Genomic DNA, 22,592 nt, shown 5'->3' on the forward strand with positions numbered 1-22,592 from the left:
CCGCAGCGAGCGAGAACCAAAACATGTTTATCCCTGGAGTTCAAGGTCGTGGAAGTCGTAAACGGGGGCCAATGATTAACCAATCAGAGGAGCCTCTAAATACAATAAATCAGTGACCAGGACTCGCCAATAGCTCCGCCTCTTTCCAGTGTTATCTCCGGGACATCATGTGTCGACCTGGAGCTCACCTCACTTATCTCTTCACCTTGGGGAGAAGGTTTCCTCGAATTATCCAAGGACATGATGCACATGGACCACATTCTCATCATCTCCAAGATCTTATCCTGCAGAGCAGGAGGATTGTTACTGTTGTATCCAGTCTCCATGATAGTGGGTGTTAGCAACATTTATACTTGATACAATGTAAGAGTCTAGAAGTCCTAGAACTTTTCTTCTTTTGGTGCCCACCCACATGATCCATGAGACCAGAGACCAGGCACCTTCTATCATTGCTCCATGGTGCATGGAGCACCACGTGTTCTGATGTCCATAGGTCCATTGTAGTTTCCTCCATTGGTCAGGGGTCAGCATGGGCGCTCCTGACCATCTGTGACTACAACCACATACACAGGGATACTATGTCCTGTGTGTCCTGACACCTTTCTATCATAGCCAGCAGTGGTCAGGGGTCAGCATGGAGGCTCTGACCCCTCTGTGACTACACCCCCCATACACAGCGAGCTGCCATGTCCTGTGTGTCCTGACACCTTTCTATCATAGCCAGCAGTGGTCAGGGGTCAGCATGGGCGCTCTGACCCCTCTGTGACTACACCCCCCCATACACAGGGAGCTGCCATGTCCTGTGTGTCCTGACACCTTTCTATCATAGCCAGCAGTGGTCAGGGGTCAGCATGGGTGCTCTGACCCCTCTGTGACTACACCCCCCTTACACAGCGAGCTGCCATGTCCTGTGTGTCCTGACACCTTTCTATCATAGCCAGCAGTGGTCAGGGGTCAGCATGGGCGCTCTGACCCCTCTGTGACTACACCCCCATACACAGCGAGCTGCCATGTCCTGTGTGTCCTGACACCTTTCTATCATAGCCAGCAGTGGTCAGGGGTCAGCATGGGTGCTCTGACCCCTCTGTGACTACACCCCCCATACACAGCGAGCTGCCATGTCCTGTGTGTCCTGACACCTTTCTATCATAGCCAGCAGAGGTCAGGGGTCAGCATGGGCGCTCTGACCCCTCTGTGACTACACCCCCATACACAGCGAGCTGCCATGTCCTGTGTGTCCTGACACCTATCTATCATATCCAGCAGTGGTCAGGGGTCAGCATGGGCGCTCTGACCTCTCTGTGACTACACCCCCCATACACAGCGAGCTGCCATGTCCTGTGTATCCTGACACCTTTCTATCATAGCCAGCAGTGGTCAGGGGTCAGCATGGGTGCTCTGACCCATCTGTGACTACACCCCCCATACACAGCGAGCTGCCATGTCCTGTGTATCCTGACACCTTTCTATCATAGCCAGCAGTGGTCAGGGGTCAGCATGGGCGCTCTGACCCCTCTGTTACTACACCTCCCATACACAGCAAGCTGCCATGTCCTGTGTGTCCTGACACCTTTCTATCATAGCCAGCAGTGGTCAGGGGTCAGCATGGGACTATCAGGTTATTGGATTTATGGTCCAATAGTCAGGGAATGGTCCAGTCAGTTTTGCCTTCAGACTCCACACATCATTAGGTGCTTATAACCCTGTGGCCGATTTACGTCATCAGTGAGGGGACTGTCAGCAGGTGTGACCATGTATACTGCAGTGTTACATATTACGCCTGGAGAGATGTGTAATCGGACCTTTGTGTATGTTGTTAGTAGCAGCAGGACTGTGATATATGGATTTATATTCTAGTATTGGTTACGCGTCTCTCCAGGGACATTACCTAACACCGGCTGCAGACTATGGACATACCTGCTGATGGTTTCCACCCATGTTATGGCTGATCTGTGTGTATATAGTTGTCTGGTCACATGTTTGTGTCATAATCCCTGTGATCAATTATATAAATATTCAGATTTCTTATGGTTTCCCCATTAGACACGAGAGGCACAGAGGACCTTTGTATTATGTGATATCATCTTCATATGCTCCGGAATTCACCGATTATTCTGTCATTTTTATATAAAACACTTTATATAAACATCTTCAGGATTTTTTTATAGCAGTTTGTAGTCAATGCCCCAAATTTATCAAAATGAGTTCAAACTTCAGTATTTGCAGTTATCTGTGTAGTGTGCAGGGGGCGCCACTTGCAAAGTCCGCCATGTTAAAGATGCACCAAAAAACGTGGTGCCCTCTGTCGGGGCAGTGCAGGGGGTGCCAGATTCATGAAGAACGTGCACCAGAAATCCTGAATCTGGCGCCCCCTGCACACTACACAGGTAACTGCACATAGTACACACTGCACTGGTCTTAGTAAATGTTCCTCAGTGATGTATAGTCTGTACTATGACTATAGGAGATAGATACAGGTAGGAGAGAGAAGGTAGGTGGCCAGTAGAGGATGGGTTACAGATGGCAGACATGGGGGAAGGGCTGGGGGTAATTAGATTATCATCCCCCCGTGTGGTAAGCACCCGTCTGATCGGATCTCACTCATCCTCTTATCTGGGATTTCTCTATTTTATCCTGACACTTCCCGATAATGTTTTGTTTGATTAACACATAAAGATCTGTTCATCCTCCGGTTCTGCTAAAGCTGCTGCACACATTATATCATGACGTTCCTCCTGATATACTAGACACATATGGGCACCAAACTCACGCTATGGCAGTATTATGTAACTAGTCACTATACAGTATGATGTCTCTTTATGGCTCTGGTGTTTGTTCACTATATGGCAGTGTTATGTGATCACCATAGTGCAGTATTATATTGGCTCTGCTATGCTATCACTATATGGCACTACTATGTGATCACCATAGTGCAGTATTATATTGGCTCTCTGCTATGCTATCACTATATGGCAGTACTATGTGATCACCATAGTGCAGTATTATATTGGCTCTGCTATGCTATCACTATATGGCAGTGTTATGTGATCACCATAGTGCAGTATTATATTGGCTCTCTGCTATGCTATCACTATATGGCAGTACTATGTGATCACCATAGTGCAGTATTATGTTGGCTCTCTGCTATGCTATCACTATATGGTAGTGTTATGTGATCACCATAGTGCAGTATTATATTGGCTCTGCTATCACTATATGGTAGTGTTATGTGATCACCATAGTGCAGTATTATATTGGCTCTGCTATCACTATATGGTAGTGTTATGTGATCACCATAGTGCAGTATTATATTGGCTCTGCTATGCTATCACTATATGGTAGTGTTATGTGATCACCATAGTGCAGTATTATATTGGCTCTGCTATGCTATCACTATATGGCACTACTATGTGATCACCATAGTGCAGTATTATATTGGCTCGGCTATGCTATCACTATATGGCAGTGTTATGTGATCACCATAGTGCAGTATTATATTGGCTCCCTGCTATGCTATCACTATATGGCAGTGTTATGTGATCACCATAGTGCAGTATTATATTGGCTCCCTGCTATGCTATCACTATATGGCAGTGTTATGTGATCACCATAGTGCAGTATTATATTGGCTCTCTGCTATGCTATCACTATATGGCAGTACTATGTGATCACCATAGTGCAGTATTATGTTGGCTCTCTGCTATGCTATCACTATATGGCACTATTATGTGATCCCCATAGTGCAGTATTATGATGGCTCTGTATGGCTCTGCTATAAGGTTACTGTATGCCACTATAATGTAATTATTAGTGTCAGTGTCCCTGGGGGGCACTGTAGCTATTATGGAGGGCATTGTAGTTGTTATGGGGGGAAATGTAGCTGTAAGGGGGGCAACATAGTTATTATGGGGGGCACTGTATCTATTATTGCTAGGGGCACTGTAGCTGTTATGGGGGGCACTGTATCTATTATTACTTTGGGCACTGTAGCTGTTATGGTGGGCACTGTATCTATTATTACTTTGGGCACTGTAGCTGTTATGGGGGGCACTGTATCTATTATTGCTAGGGGCACTGTAGCTGTTATGGGGGGCACTGTATCTATTATTACTAGGGGCACTGTAGCTGTTATGGGGGGCACTGTATCTATTATTACTTTGGGCACTGTAGCTGTTATGGGGGCACTGTATCTATTACTAGGGGCACTGTAACTGTTATGGGGGGCACTGTATCTATTATTACTAGGGGCACTGTAGCTGTTATGGGGGGCACTGTATCTATTATTACTAGGGGCACTGTAGCTGTTATGGGGGCACTGTATCTATTACTAGGGGCACTGTAGCTGTTATGGGGGGCACTGTATCTATTATTACTAGGGGCACTGTAGCTGTTATGGGGGGCACTGTAGTTGTTATTACTAGGGGCACTGTAGCTGTTATGGGGGGCACTGTAGTTGTTATTACTAGGGGCACTGTAGCTGTTATGGGGGGCACTGTATCTATTATTACTAGGGGCACTGTAGCTGTTATGGGGGCACTGTATCTATTACTAGGGGCACTGTAGCTGTTATGGGGGGCACTGTATCTATTATTACTAGGGGCACTGTAGCTGTTATGGGGGGCACTGTAGTTGTTATTACTAGGGGCACTGTAGCTGTTATGGGGGGCACTGTAGTTGTTATTACTAGGGGCACTGTAGCTGTTATGGGGGGCACTGTATCTATTATTACTAGGGGCACTGTAGCTGTTATGGGGACGCCATAGATATTATGGAGTCTCTGTGTAATTATAATAAAGGTAGTAACAGAGGAATTGATAGTTACAGTAAAGCCAAATCTTCCAATTTACATCAATTACAATTAGACCAGCAGAAGCTGCTATGTGATTGGCTGTTATGGGGGACGCCCCTCACTCCTGCAATAATACTCCCATACAAGCCCCCACCTTTCTGTATTTCCCTTTGTTTTGTATATGTAACTTATTATATGAGTGTGATGTAACGCCAAGAAGTGTTTATTTTCCTGGATTCAGCTGGTTTCAAACACTCAAACAGAACTATGACCCTGAGGAACCAAAGTTCATGGTGAAAGCACCGAGGAGATGGAGGGGGTAACACTGTCATAACTGGAGAGGTAACCAGCAGAATAGTGAGTGCAGCCCTGGAGTATAATACAGGATGTAACTCAGGATCAGTACAAGATAAGTAATGTCATGTATGTACACAGTGACTGCACCAGCAGCAGAATAGTGAGTGCAGCTCTGGAGTATAATACAGGATGTAACTCAGGATCAGTACAGGATAAGTAATGTCATGTATGTACACAGTGACTGCACCAGCAGCAGAATGGTGAGTGCAGCTCTGGGGTATAATACAGGATGTAACTCAGGATCAGTACAGGATAAGTAATGTCATGTATGTACACAGTGACTGCACCAGCAGCAGAATAGTGAGTGCAGCTCTGGGGTATAATACAGGATGTAACTCAGGATCAGTACAGGATAGGTAATGTCATGTATGTACAGTGACTGCACCAGCAGCAGAATAGTGAGCGCAGCTCTGGGGTATAATACAGGATGTAACTCAGGATCAGTACAGGATAAGTAATGTCATGTATGTACACAGTGACTGCACCAGCAGCAGAATAGTGAGTGCAGCTCTGGAGTATAATACATGATGTAACTCAGGATCAGTACAGGATAAGTAATGTCATGTATGTACACAGTGACTGCACCAGCAGCAGAATAGTGAGTGCAGCTCTGGGGTATAATACAGGATGTAACTCGGGATAAGTGCAGTATAAGTAATGTCATGTATGTACACAGTGACTGCACCAGCAGCAGAATAGTGAGTGCAGCTCTGGGGTATAATACAGGATGTAACTCAGGATCAGTACAGGATAAGTAATGTCATGTATGTACACAGTGACTGCACCAGCAGCAGAATAGTGAGTGCAGCTCTGGAGTATAACACAGGATGTAACTCAGGATCAGTACAGGATAAGTAATGTCATGTATGTACACAGTGACTGCACCACCAGCAGAATAGTGAGTGCAGCTCTGGAGTATAATACAGGATGTAACACAGGATCAGTACAGGATAAGTAATGTCCTGTATGTACACAGTGACTGCACTAGCAGAATAGTGAGTGCAGCTCTGGAGTATAATACAGGATGTAACTCAGGATCAGTACAGGATAAGTAATGTCATGTATGTGCACAGTGACTGCACCAGCAGCAGAATAGTGAGTGCAGCTATTTTTGATAAAACAAAAGTAACATTTTGTCTTGCAGTTGATTAAAACAGCAGATTTGGATCCCTCTAAGAATTACATTTTTGGTTTCCATCCACATGGGGTCCTTGTTGCCGGGGCCTTTACAAATTTCTGCACTGAGGCCACTGGCTTCCCTGACCTGTATCCCGGCCTTACATCGTATCTCCTGATGTTACCACTTTGGTTCCGGGCGCCATTTTTCAGGGATTACATTATGAGTGGTGGTAAGTACATCAAAAAAGATTGTTCATATTCATACATTCTAGATATCATGGATTTGAAAAGAAAAAAAACTTTTTATAGAATTTTATGTGATTTGAATAAAGAGTAAAGGTAAAAAATCTCAAATCAATTTCAGTTATGTTCCTCGGGGGTGGGGTCTGTTGGGTCATGTGACTTAAAATGGCAAAATACTCACTACTGGTTTATTCATCTACTCCAGGGCTAATCCCATCTGACAAGGAGAGCGCTGCTTATTTGCTGAGACAGAAAAAAGGTGGAACTACCTTAGTCATCGCAGTGGGCGGAGCCCCCGAATCCTTAGATGCACGACCCGGTGCTTTTACCCTGTTACTGAAAAACAGGAAGGGATTTATTAGACTCGCCATCGAAAACGGGTAATTTCATCTATCAATTATTCTTCAATTTTTGCGGCGGCATTCTAAAATTCTGAAGATTCAGATCTGAAATTTTCCAGCATTCCCTGCTTGTTCAGTGTCTTATGCAGAACCTATTGGGGGTCATTTACTAAGGGCACGATTCGCGTTTTCCTGACGTGTTACCTGAATATTTCTGATTTGCGCCGATTTTCCCTGAATTGCCCTGGGATTTTGGCGCACGCGATCGGATTGTGGTGCATCAGCGCTGGCATACACGCGACGGAAATCGTGGGGCGTGGCCACATGAAAACCTGACGAATTGGGAAAAACCGTCGCATTTAAAAAAAAAAAAGTGTCGCGAGACTTGCACTTACCTTCACTAGGAATAGGCCGGTGAGCTTGAGTGCATTTCGGCGGGCCTCGGGGAACTTCAGCGCAGCAGCGCCACCTGGTGGACGGCGGAAGAACTGCCTTAGTGAATCCCAGCCGGACCCGAATCCTCCGCAGAGAACGCGCCGCTGGATCGCTAATGGACCGGGTAAGTAAATCTGCCCCCTTGTGGTGCTGTCATGTACCTGTCGAACAATAGCGCCAAATCTGGTTGTGGTTGCGCTATCTGGATGACAAGGGCGCAACCGCTAAGAGGACCCTACAAAACCTTACAAGGTGACAGGGGAGACTTACTTCGTCTGGCAGCTACTGGATGCCGCTCCGGACAGGAAACAGGAAATCAGAGCTAGACCAGTGTTCACACTAGGACACAGTGATGCATCAAGTTAATGACACAAAACAGAGACTGGGAAAGCTGGAACACACAAACAACAAATACAGACAGACAAGCGGAGCAGGACAGAATCGGGTCAAAACCAGAGGTAGAGAGTCAGAGGTTGAGTAATGTAGCAGAGGTCGGATACACAGAAGAGCAAAGCAATTAAAATCAGCAATAGGGAAAGGTATGAGGAGACTAGTAGGACCAGCAAGGTGTAATTGGACAGATATATAAAGGAGATATCCTGGACGCCGCCTCCAGCAGCTGACTGGATCAGCCATCCATCACTCTAGTAACCCTTGCTGGACAGGGCTGAGATGCTGGGGGATGGGTGTGGCTTTATCCATCACAAAACAGCAGAAACCTAAGCCACAGTTCACACAAAGGGAATTTAACGCCAGCTAATCCGCACTGCAGGATTATGCTTGTAGTCATTACTACTTCTATATTAACACGTAGCCTTATTAAATTACTCCCATGCAATATAGAAGAATAGCCAAGGGAGGTGTCTAGCCACAAGCTTACTGATTGTTTCCAGTACCAAATCCTGTCATATAGTGTGTAATGGAGGATGGAACACGGGGAAGTATCAGGTGTATAATAATAATCTATAACAATCATTAAATCCGCTCTCTTCCTGTATTTCTAGGGCTCATCTCGTTCCAATTTTCTCATTTGGGGAAAACGAACTCTTCGACCAAGTAGAAAACCCGAAAGGATCATTACTGAGATCATTGCAGGAGAAGCTGCAGAAAGTTATGGGGGTCGCCTTACCCCTATTCCACGCCCGGGGGGTGTTCCAGTACAGCTTTGGCCTCATCCCATATAGGAAGCCGATCAATACAGTAGGTGAGTAATAGGACCGGAGAGGTATAACTTATACCAGCTGTACATATATCATTATATACAGGAGATCCCCAGGTTATACCGGCTGTACATATATCATTATATACAGGAGATCCCCAGGTTATACCGGCTGTACATATATCATTATATACAGGAGATCCCCAGGTTATACCAGCTGTACATATATCATTATATACAGGAGATCCCCAGGTTATACCAGCTGTACACATATCATTATATACAGGAGATCCCCAGGTTATACCGGCTGTACATATATCATTATATACAGGAGATCCCCAGGTTATACCGGCTGTACATATATCATTATATACAGGAGATCCCCAGGTTATACCGGCTGTACATATATCATTATATACAGGAGATCCCCAGGTTATACCGGCTGTACATATATCATTATATACAGGAGATCCCCAGGTTATACCGGCTGTACTTATATCATTATATACAGGAGATCCCCAGGTTATACCAGCTGTACATATATCACTATATACAGGAGATCCCCAGGTTATACCAGCTGTACATATATCATTATATACAGGAGATCCCCAGGTTATACCAGCTGTACATATATCACTATATACAGGAGATCCCCAGGTTATACCAGCTGTACATATATCATTATATACAGGAGATCCCCAGGTTATACCAGCTGTACATATATCACTATATACAGGAGATCCCCAGGTTATACCAGCTGTACATATATCATTATATACAGGAGATCCCCAGGTTATACCAGCTGTACATATATCACTATATACAAGAGATCCCCAGGTTATACCAGCTGTACATATATCATTATATACAGGAGATCCCCAGGTTATACCGGCTGTACATATATCATTATATACAGGAGATCCCCAGGTTATACCAGCTGTACATATATCATTATATACAGGAGATCCCCAGGTCATACCGGCTGTACATATATCATTATATGCAGGAGATCCCCAGGTTATACCAGCTGAACATATATCATTATATACAGGAGATCCCCAGGTTATACCAGCTGTACATATATCACTATATACAGGAGATCCCCAGGTTATACCAGCTGTACATATATCACTATATACAGGAGATCCCCAGGTTATACCAGCTGTACATATATCATTATATACAGGAGATCCCCAGGTTATACCAGCTGTACATATATCACTATATACAGGAGATCCCCAGGTTATACCAGCTGTACATATATCATTATATACAGGAGATCCCCAGGTTATACCGGCTGTACTTATATCATTATATACAGGAGATCCCCAGGTTATACCAGCTGTACATATATCATAATATACAGGAGATCCCCAGGTTATACCAGCTGTACATATATCACTATATACAGGAGATCCCCAGGTTATACCAGCTGTACATATATCATTATATACAGGAGATCCCCAGGTTATACCAGCTGTACATATATCATTATATACAGGAGATCCCCAGGTTATACCAGCTATACATATACAGTATCATTATATATAGGAGATCCCCAGGTTATACCAGCTGTACATATATCACTATATACAGGAGATCCCCAGGTTATACCAGCTGTACATATATCACTATATACAGGAGATCCCCAGGTTATACCAGCTGTACATATATCATTATATACAGGAGATCCCCAGGTTATACCAGCTGTACATATATCACTATATACAGGAGATCCCCAGGTTATACCAGCTGTACATATATCATTATATACAGGAGATCCCCAGGTTATACCGGCTGTACATATATCATTATATACAGGAGATCCCCAGGTTATACCAGCTGTACATATATCATTATATACAGGAGATCCCCAGGTCATACCGGCTGTACATATATCATTATATGCAGGAGATCCCCAGGTTATACCAGCTGAACATATATCATTATATACAGGAGATCCCCAGGTTATACCAGCTGTACATATATCACTATATACAGGAGATCCCCAGGTTATACCAGCTGTACATATATCACTATATACAGGAGATCCCCAGGTTATACCAGCTGTACATATATCATTATATACAGGAGATCCCCAGGTTATACCAGCTGTACATATATCACTATATACAGGAGATCCCCAGGTTATACCAGCTGTACATATATCATTATATACAGGAGATCCCCAGGTTATACCGGCTGTACTTATATAATTATATACAGGAGATCCCCAGGTTATACCAGCTGTACATATATCATAATATACAGGAGATCCCCAGGTTATACCAGCTGTACATATATCACTATATACAGGAGATCCCCAGGTTATACCAGCTGTACATATATCATTATATACAGGAGATCCCCAGGTTATACCAGCTGTACATATATCATTATATACAGGAGATCCCCAGGTTATACCAGCTATACATATACAGTATCATTATATATAGGAGATCCCCAGGTTATACCAGCTGTACATATATCATTATATACAGGAGATCCCCAGGTTATACCAGCTGTACATATATCATTATATACAGGAGATCCCCAGGTTACAGCGGCTGTACATATATCATTATATACATGAGATCCCCAGGTTATAGCGGCTGTACATATATCATTATATACAGCAGATCCCCAGGTTATACCAGCTGTACATATATCATTATATGTACAGCTGGTATAACCTGGGGATCTCCTGTATATAATGATATATGTACAGCTGGTATAACCTGGGGATCTCCTGTATATATCATTATATACAGAAGATCCCCAGGTTATACCGGCTGTACATATATCATTATATACAGGAGATCCCCAGGTTATACCAGCTGTACATATATCATTATATACAGGAGATCCCCAGGTTATACCGGCTGTACATATATCATTATATACAGGAGATCCCCAGGTTATACCGGCTGTACATATATCATTATATACAGGAGATCCCCAGGTTATACCGGCTGTACACATATCATTATATACAGGAGATCCCCAGGTTATACCAGCTGTACATATATCATTATATACAGGAGATCCCCAGGTTATACCGGCTGTACACATATCATTATATACAGGAGATCCCCAGGTTATACCAGCTGTACATATATCATTATATACAGGAGATCCCCAGGTTATACCGGCTGTACATATATCATTATATACAGGAGATCCCCAGGTTATACCGGCTGTACATATATCATTATATACAGGAGATCCCCAGGTTATACCGGCTGTACATATATCATTATATACAGGAGATCCCCAGGTTATACTGGCTGTACATATATCGTTATATACAGGAGATCCCCAGGTTATACTGGCAGTACATATATCATTATATACAGGAGATCCCCAGGTTATACCGGCTGTACATATATCATTATATACAGGAGATCCCCAGGTTATACCGGCTGTACATATATCATTATATACAGGAGATCCCCAGGTTATACCGGCTGTACATATATCATTATATACAGGAGATCCCCAGGTTATACCAGCTGTACATATATCATGATATACAGGAGATCCCCAGATTATACCAGCTCTACATATATCATTATATACAGGAGATCCCCAGGTTATACCGGCTGTACATAAATCACTATATACAGGAGATCCCCAGGTTATACCAGCTGTACATATATCATTATATACAGGACATACCCAGGTTATACCAGCTGTACATATATCATTATATACAGGAGATTCCCAGGTTATACCAGCTGTACATATATCATTATATACAGGAGATCCCCAGGTTATACCAGCTGTACATATATCATTATATACAGGAGATCCCCAGGTTATACCGGCTGTACATATATCATTATCTACTGGAGATCCCCAGGTTATACCGGCTGTACATATATCATTATATATAGGAGATCCCCAGGTTATAGTAGCCGTACATATATCATTATATACAGGAGATCCCCAGGTTATACCAGCTGTACATATATCATTATATATAGGAGATCCCCAGGTTATAGCAGCCGTACATATATCATTATATACAGGAGATCCCCAGGTTATACCGGCTGTACATATATCATTATATACAGGAGATCACCAGGTTATACCGGCTGTACCTATATCATTATATACAGGAGATCCCCAGGTTATACCGGCTGTACATATATCATTATATACAGGAGATCCCCAGGTTATACCGGCTGTACATATATCATTATATACAGGAGATCCCCAGGTTATACCGGCTGTACATATATCATTATATACAGGAGATCCCCAGGTTATACCGGCTGTACATATATCATTATTTACAGGAGATCCCCAGGTTATACCGGCTGTACATATATCATTATATACAGGAGATCCCCAGGTTATACCGGCTGTACATATATCATTATATACAGGAGATCCCCAGGTTATACCGGCTGTACATTTATCATTATATACAGGAGATCCCCAGGTTATACCAGCTGTACATATATCATTATATACAGGAGATCCCCAGGTTATACCGGCTGTACATAAATCATTATATAGAGGAGATCCCCAGGTTATACCGGCTGTACATATATCATTATATACAGGAGATCCCCAGGTTATACCGGCTGTACATATATCATTATATACAGGAGATCCCCAGGTTATACCGGCTGTACATATATCATTATATACAGGAGATCCCCAGGTTATACCAGCTGTACATATATCATTATATACAGGAGATCCTCAGGTTATACCGGCTGTACATATATCATTATATACAGGAGATCCCCAGGTTATACCAGCTGTACATATATCATTATATACAGGAGATCCCCAGGTTATAGCGGCTGTACATATATCATTATATACAGGAGATCCCCAGGTTATACCAGCTGTACATATATCATTATATACAGGAGATCCCCAGGTTATACCGGCTGTACATATATCATTATATACAGGAGATCCCCAGGTTATACCAGCTGTACATATATCATTATATACAGGAGATCCCCAGGTTATACCAGCTGTACATATATCATTATATACAGGAGATCCCCAGGTTATACCGGCTGTACATATATCATTATATACAGGAGATCCCCAGGTTATACCGGCTGTACATATATCATTATATACAGAAGATCCCCAGGTTATACCAGCTGTACATATATCATTATATACAGGAGATCCCCAGGTTATACCGGCTGTACATATATCATTATATACAGGAGGTCCCCAGGTTATACCAGCTGTACATATATCATTATATACAGGAGATCCCCAGGTTATACCGGCTGTACATATATCATTATATACAGGAGATCCCCAGGTTATACCGGCTGTACATATATCATTATATACAGGAGATCCCCAGGTTATAGCGGCTGTACATATATCATTATATACAGGAGATCCCCAGGTTATACCAGCTGTACATATAACATTATATACAGGAGATCCCCAGGTTATACCGGCTGTACATATATCATTATATACAGGAGATCTCCAGGTTATACCGGCTGTACATATATCATTATATACAGGAGATCCCCAGGTTATACCGGCTGTACATATATCATTATATACAGGAGATCCCCAGGTTATACCAGCTGTACATATATCATTATATACAGGAGATCCCCAGGTTATACCGGCTGTACATATATCATTATATACAGGAGATCCCCAGGTTATACCGGCTGTACATATATCATTATATACAGGAGATCCCCAGGTTATACAGGCTGTACATATATCATTATATACAGGAGATCCCCAGGTTATACCGGCTGTTCATATATCATTATATACAGGAGATTCCCAGGTTATACCAGCTGTACATATATCATTATATACAGGAGATCCCCAGGTTAAACCGGCTGTTCATATATCATTATATACAGGAGATTCCCAGGTTATAGCGGCTGTACATATATCATTATATACAGGAGATCCCCAGGTTATACCAGCTGTACATATAACATTATATACAGGAGATCCCCAGGTTATAGCGGCACATAATAATATAATATTGCAGTATTAGGGATGAGCTCTGGTGATGACAGGTTCCCTCCTCTCTCTGGATGATGAGTGTGAGTGGACATTAGGACTATAATGTGAGGCTATTAATACCCCCAGTGGTCACATGACCTGCAGGACACGATGTGCGGTGACGCGTTTGTTTGTCGCATTCGTCCTGGAGGAATATTCCGGTGATCAATCCCCCTGTCATGTCCGGGACGTATCGTAATATCAGGTCCAGTCCTGTATCCGCAGTCATGTGACTCCTCTCTCCTGACATATGGCTCATTATTAACACCTCATTGGTAGAACAGCTGTCACCCGGCATCTCCTAATATAGAGGCGCCACCCATTATACACAGGTTTCCATAGGCGTCAGCCCTGACACATTATAACAACACAAAAATACTGCATGTTCCAACCCCTGTATATAGTCATATGGAGCTAGCTGGTATAACCTGGGGATCTCCTGTATATAATGATATATGTACAGCCGGTATAACCTGGGGATCTCCTGTATATAATGATATATGTACAGCTGGTATAGCCTGGGGATCTCCTGTATATAATGATATATGTACAGCCGGTATAACCTGGGGATCTCCTGTATATAATTATATATGTACAGCTGGTATAACCTGGGGATCTCCTGTATATAATGATATATGTACAGCCGGTATAACCTGGGGATCTCCTGTATATAATGATATATGTACAGCTGGTATAACCTGGGGATCTCCTGTATATAATGATATATGTACAGCCGGTATAACCTGGGGATCTCCTGTATATAATGATATATGTACAGCCGGTATAACCTGGGGATCTCCTGTATATAATGATATATGTACAGCCGGTATAACCTGGGGATCTCCTGTATATAATGATATATGTACAGCCGGTATAACCTGGGGATCTCCTGTATATAATGATATATGTACAGTTGGTATAACCTGGGGATCTCCTGTATATAATGATATATGTACAGCTGGTATAACCTGGGGATCTCCTGTATATAATGATATATGTACAGCTGGTATAACCTGGGGATCTCCTGTATATAATGATATATGTACAGCTGGTATAACCTGGGGATCTCCTGTATATAATGATATATGTACAGCTGGTATAACCTGGGGATCTCCTGTATATAATGATATATGTACAGCTGGCATAACCTGGGGATCTCCTGTATATAATGATGTATGTACAGCCGGTATAACCTGGGGATCTCCTGTATATAATGATGTATGTACAGCCGGTATAACCTGGGGACCTCCTGTATATAATGATATATGTACAGCCGGTATAACCTGGGGCTCTCCTGTATATAATGATATATGTACAGCCGGTATAACCTGGGGATCTCCTGTATATAGTGATATATGTACAGCCGGTATAACCTGGGGATCTCCTGTATATAATGATATATATACAGCTGGTATAACCTGGGGATCTCCTGTATATAATGATATATGTACAGCTGGTATAACCTGGGGATCTCCTGTATATAATAATATATGTACAGCCGGTATAATCTGGGATCTCCTGTAGATAGTGATATATGTACAGCCGGTATAACCTGGGGATCTCCTGTATATAATGATATATATACAGCTGGTATAACCTGGGGATCTCCTGTATATAGTGATATATGTACAGCTGGTATAACCTGGGGATCTCCTGTATATAATGATATATGTACAGCTGGTATAACCTGGGGATCTCCTGTATATAATGATATATGTACAGCTGGTATAGCCTGGGGATCTCCTGTATATAATGATATATGTACAGCTGGTATAACCTGGGGATCTCCTGTATATAATGATATATGTACAGCTGGTATAAACTGGGGATCTCCTGTATATAATGATATATGTACAGCTGGTATAACCTGGGGATCTCCTGTATATAATGATATATGTACAGCTGGTATAACCTGGGGATCTCCTGTATATAATGATATATGTACAGCTGGTATAACCTGGGGATCTCCTGTATATAATGATATATGTACAGCTGGTATAACCTGGGGATCTCCTGTATATAATGATATATGTACAGCCGGTATAACCTGGGGATCTCCTGTATATAATGATATATGTACAGCCGGTATAACCTGGGGATCTCCTGTATATAATGATGTATGTACAGCCGGTATAACCTGGGGGTCTCCTGTATATAATGATATATGTACAGCCGGTATAACCTGGGGATCTCCTGTATATAATGATATATGTACAGCTGGTATAACCTGGGGATCTCCTGTATATAATGATATATGTACAGCTGGTATAACCTGGGGATCTCCTGTATATAATGATATATGTACAGCTGGTATAACCTGGGGATCTCCTGTATAAAATGATATATGTACAGCTGGTATAACCTGGGGATCTCCTGTATATAATGATATATGTACAGCTGGTATAACCTGGGCATCTCCTGTATATAATGATATATGTACAGCTGGTATAACCTGGGGATCTCCTGTATATAATGATATATGTACAGCTGGTATAACCTGGGCATCTCCTGTATATAATGATATATGTACAGCCGGTATAACCTGGGGATCTCCTGTATATAATGATATATGTACAGCCGGTATAACCTGGGGATCTCCTGTATATAGTGATATATGTACAGCCGGTATAACCTGGGGATCTCCTGTATATAATGATATATGTACAGCCGGTATAACCTGGGGATCTCCTGTATATAATGATATATGTACAGCCGGTATAACCTGGGGATCTCCTGTATATAATGATATATGTACAGCCGGTATAACCTGGGGATCTCCTGTATATAATGATATATGTACAGCCGGTATAACCTGGGGATCTCCTGTATATAATGATATATGTACAGCTGGTATAACCTGGGGATCTCCTGTATATAATGATATATGTACAGCTGGTATAACCTGGGGATCTCCTGTATATAATGATATATGTACAGCTGGTATAACCTGGGGATCTCCTGTATATAATGATATATGTACAGCTGGTATAACCTGGGGATCTCCTGTATATAATGATATATGTACAGCTGGTATAACCTGGGGATCTCCTGTATATAATGATATATGTACAGCTGGTATAATCTGGGGATCTCCTGTATATAATGATATATGTACAGCTGGTATAACCTGGGGATCTCCTGTATATAATGATATATGTACAGCCGGTATAACCTGGGGATCTCCTGTATATAATGATACATGTACAGCCGGTATAACCTGGGGATCTCCTGTATAAAGTGATATATGTACAGCCGGTATAACCTGGGCATATCCTGTATGTAATGATATATGTACAGCTGGTATAACCTGGGGATCTCCTGTATGTAATGATATATGTACAGCCGGTATAACCTGGGGATCTCCTGTATATAATGATATATGTACAGCCGGTATAACCTGGGGATCTCCTGTATATAATGATATATGTACAGCCGGTATAACCTGGGGATCTCCTGTATATAATGATATATGTACAGCTGGTATAACCTGGGGATCTCCTGTATATAATGATATATGTACAGCTGGTATAACCTGGGGATCTCCTGTATATAATGATATATGTACAGCTGGTATAACCTGGGGATCTCCTGTATAAAATGATATATGTACAGCTGGTATAACCTGGGGATCTCCTGTATATAATGATATATGTACAGCTGGTATAACCTGGGCATCTCCTGTATATAATGATATATGTACAGCCGGTATAACCTGGGGATCTCCTGTATATAATGATATATGTACAGCCGGTATAACCTGGGGATCTCCTGTATATAGTGATATATGTACAGCCGGTATAACCTGGGGATCTCCTGTATATAATGATATATGTACAGCCGGTATAACCTGGGGATCTCCTGTATATAATGATATATGTACAGCCGGTATAACCTGGGGATCTCCTGTATATAATGATATATGTACAGCCGGTATAACCTGGGGATCTCCTGTATATAATGATATATGTACAGCCGGTATAACCTGGGGATCTCCTGTATATAATGATATATGTACAGCCGGTATAACCTGGGGATCTCCTGTATATAATGATATATGTACAGCTGGTATAACCTGGGGATCTCCTGTATATAATGATATATGTACAGCTGGTATAACCTGGGGATCTCCTGTATATAATGATATATGTACAGCTGGTATAACCTGGGGATCTCCTGTATATAATGATATATGTACAGCTGGTATAACCTGGGGATCTCCTGTATATAATGATATATGTACAGCCGGTATAATCTGGGGATCTCCTGTATATAATGATATATGTACAGCTGGTATAACCTGGGGATCTCCTGTATATAATGATATATGTACAGCCGGTATAACCTGGGGATCTCCTGTATATAATGATACATGTACAGCCGGTATAACCTGGGGATCTCCTGTATATAGTGATATATGTACAGCCGGTATAACCTGGGCATATCCTGTATGTAATGATATATGTACAGCTGGTATAACCTGGGGATCTCCTGTATGTAATGATATATGTACAGCCGGTATAACCTGGGGATCTCCTGTATATAATGATATATGTACAGCCGGTATAACCTGGGGATCTCCTGTATATAATGATATATGTACAGCCGGTATAACCTGGGGATCTCCTGTATATAATGATACATGTACAGCCGGTATAGCCTGGGGATCTCCTGTATATAATGATATATGAACAGCCGGTATAACCTGGGGATCTCCTGTATATAATGATATATGTACAGCTGGTATAACCTGGGGATCTCCTGTATATAATGATATATGTACAGCTGGTATAACCTGGGGATCTCCTGTATATAGTGATATATGTACAGCCAGTATAACCTGGGGATCTCCTGTATATAATGATATATGTACAGCCGGTATAACCTGGGGATCTCCTGTATATAATGATATATGTACAGCCGGTATAACCTGGGGATCTCCTGTATATAATGATATACGTACAGCCGGTATAACCTGGGGATCTCCTGTATATAATGATATACGTACAGCCGGTATAACCTGGGGATCTCCTGTATATAATGATATATGTACAGCTGGTATAACCTGGGGATCTCCTGTATATAATGATATATGTACAGCCGGTATAACCTGGGGATCTCCTGTATATAATGATATACGTACAGCCGGTATAACCTGGGGATCTCCTGTATATAATGATATATGTACAGCCGGTATAACCTGGGGATCTCCTGTATATAATGATATACGTACAGCCGGTATAACCTGGGGATCTCCTGTATATAATGATATACGTACAGCCGATATAACCTGGGGATCTCCTGTATATAATGATATATGCACAGCCGGTATAACCTGGGGATCTCCTGTATATAATGATATATGTACAGCTGGTATAACCTGGGGATCTCCTGTATATAATGATATATGTACAGCTGGTATAACCTGGGGATCTCCTGTATATAGTGATATATGTACAGCCGGTATAACCTGGGGATCTCCTGTATATAATGATATATGTACAGCTGGTATAACCTGGGGATCTCCTGTATATAATGATATATGTACAGCTGGTATAACCTGGGCATCTCCTGTATATAATGATATATGTACAGCTGGTATAACCTGGGCATCTCCTGTATATAATGATATATGTACAGCCGGTATAACCTGGGGATCTCCTGTATATAATGATATATGTACAGTCGGTATAACCTGGGGACCTCCTGTATATAATGATATATGTACAGCCGGTATAACCTGGGGCTCTCCTGTATATAATGATATATGTACAGCCGGTATAACCTGGGGATCTCCTGTATATAGTGATATATGTACAGCCGGTATAACCTGGGGATCTCCTGTATATAATGATATATATACAGCTGGTATAACCTGGGGATCTCCTGTATATAATGATATATGTACAGCTGGTATAACCTGGGGATCTCCTGTATATAATAATATATGTACAGCCGGTATAATCTGGGATCTCCTGTAGATAGTGATATATGTACAGCCGGTATAACCTGGGGATCTCCTGTATATAATGATATATGTACAGCTGGTATAACCTGGGGATCTCCTGTATATAATGATATATGTACAGCTGGTATAACCTGGGGATCTCCTGTATATAGTGATATATGTACAGCTGGTATAACCTGGGGATCTCCTGTATATAATGATATATGTACAGCTGGTATAACCTGGGGATCTCCTGTATATAATGATATATGTACAGCTGGTATAACCTGGGGATCTCCTGTATATAATGATATATGTACAGCTGGTATAACCTGGTGATCTCCTGTATATAATGATATATGTACAGCCGGTATAACCTGGGGATCTCCTGTATATAATAATATATGTACAGCCGGTATAACCTGGGGGTCTCCTGTATATAATGATATATGTACAGCTGGTATAATCTGGGCATCTCCTGTATATAATGATATATGTACAGCCGGTATAACCTGGGGATCTCCTGTATATAATGATATATGTACAGCTGGTATAACCTGGGGATCTCCTGTATATAATGATATATGTACAGCTGGTATAACCTGGGGATCTCCTGTATATAATGATATATGTACAGCTGGTATAACCTGGGGATCTCCTGTATATAATGATATATGTACAGCCGGTATAACCTGGGGATCTCCTGTATATAGTGATATATGTACAGCTGGTATAACCTGGGGATCTCCTGTATATAATGATATATGTACAGCCGGTATAACCTGGGGATCCCCTGTATATAATGATATATGTACAGCTGGTATAACCTGGGGATCTCCTGTATATAATGATATATGTACAGCTGGTATAACCTGGTGATCTCCTGTATATAATGATATATGTACAGCCGGTATAACCCGGGGATCTCCTGTATATAATGATATATGTACAGCTGGTATAACCTGGGGATCTCCTGTATATAATGATATATGTACAGCTGGTATAACCTGGGGATCTCCTGTATATAATGATATTTGTACAGCCGGTATAACCTGGGGATCTCCTGTATATAATGATATATGTACAGCTGGTATAACCTGGGGATCTCCTGTATATAATGATATATGTACAGCTGGTATAACCTGGGTATATCCTGTATATAATGATATATGTACAGCTGGTATAACCTGGGGATCTCCTGTATATAATGATATATGTACAGCTGGTATAACCTGGGGATCTCCTGTATATAATGATATATGTACAGCTGGTATAACCTGGGGATATCCTGTATATAATGATATATGTACAGCCGGTATAACCTGGGGATCTCCTGTATATAATGATATATGTACAGCTGGTATAACCTGGGGATCTCCTGTATATAATGATATATGTACAGCTGGTATAACCTGGGGGTCTCCTGTATATAATATATACATTTCTTTGTCTATGCAGTTGGGAAGCCAATCCCAGTAGCCGAAAATCCGAACCCATCTAACGAAGAAGTTGATCTCCTGCACAAACTCTACATGGAAAAACTCTCGGATCTCTTCGAGGAACACAAGACTCGCTACAACGTTCCGGCCGACAGACACCTGACCTTCATCTGACGACGTGTGGACGTTGTGATTCGCGCTGATACATTGTTGCTGCTCGTTAATTCTAATCGTCTCATTCGTGATCAAAACTCATTACTGAAACATCTATTAATTAACACCGAACTCTCCACAATGAACATAACAATGAGAATCTTCTTAAAATATTTGGAATAGTTCTCTGTAGATTTTTTTTTTTCGGACCAGATATCTTTTATAAAAAAAATAAAAAAAATATTTTTAAGTATTTTTTTTCAGCTTTTTTTTTCTTTTACTTTACTTTTATACGATTTTGATTGATTTGTCACCTCGTAGTTGCATCTGCACTTCCATTACAGTAAGAGGAGGCTGCAATACCACAGGCGTCCTGTAGTCAGAGGTGGCGCTGTTTAGTAAAAATTTTTGTTTGTTTATCTATGACGGGAGGGTATATAGTAAATGCTCAGTTATTACGTCCTTATCTGACTTGAGCTGAGGTTTCGTTACTATAGGATATTATTCAATGAGCCGCATTATAATCCTATAACAAAACCCTGCTGTGTTCTGTGCTGGAGGTGATTAAGCCTATTTAAAGCAGCTACGC

At 41.7% G+C, this 22,592-nt stretch overlaps 1 protein-coding gene across 1 annotated transcript in view; it reads left to right on the plus strand.

Annotated features, from left to right (window-relative positions):
- The window catches only part of MOGAT2 (monoacylglycerol O-acyltransferase 2), a 47,484-nt gene extending 25,257 nt beyond the window's left edge, over positions 1-22,227 (plus strand). The window contains exons 3-6 of the mRNA XM_072133909.1: positions 6,291-6,495; positions 6,714-6,888; positions 8,289-8,488; positions 21,870-22,227. Coding sequence (XP_071990010.1) covers positions 6,291-6,495; positions 6,714-6,888; positions 8,289-8,488; positions 21,870-22,024 — 735 coding nt within the window. The 3' untranslated portion in view covers positions 22,025-22,227. The remainder of the gene's footprint in view (positions 1-6,290; positions 6,496-6,713; positions 6,889-8,288; positions 8,489-21,869) is intronic.
- Positions 22,228-22,592: the final 365 nt, after the last annotated feature.

Source organism: Engystomops pustulosus, chromosome 2, assembly GCF_040894005.1.
Source record: "Engystomops pustulosus chromosome 2, aEngPut4.maternal, whole genome shotgun sequence".
In the NCBI taxonomy this organism is placed as follows: Eukaryota; Metazoa; Chordata; class Amphibia; order Anura; family Leptodactylidae; genus Engystomops; species Engystomops pustulosus.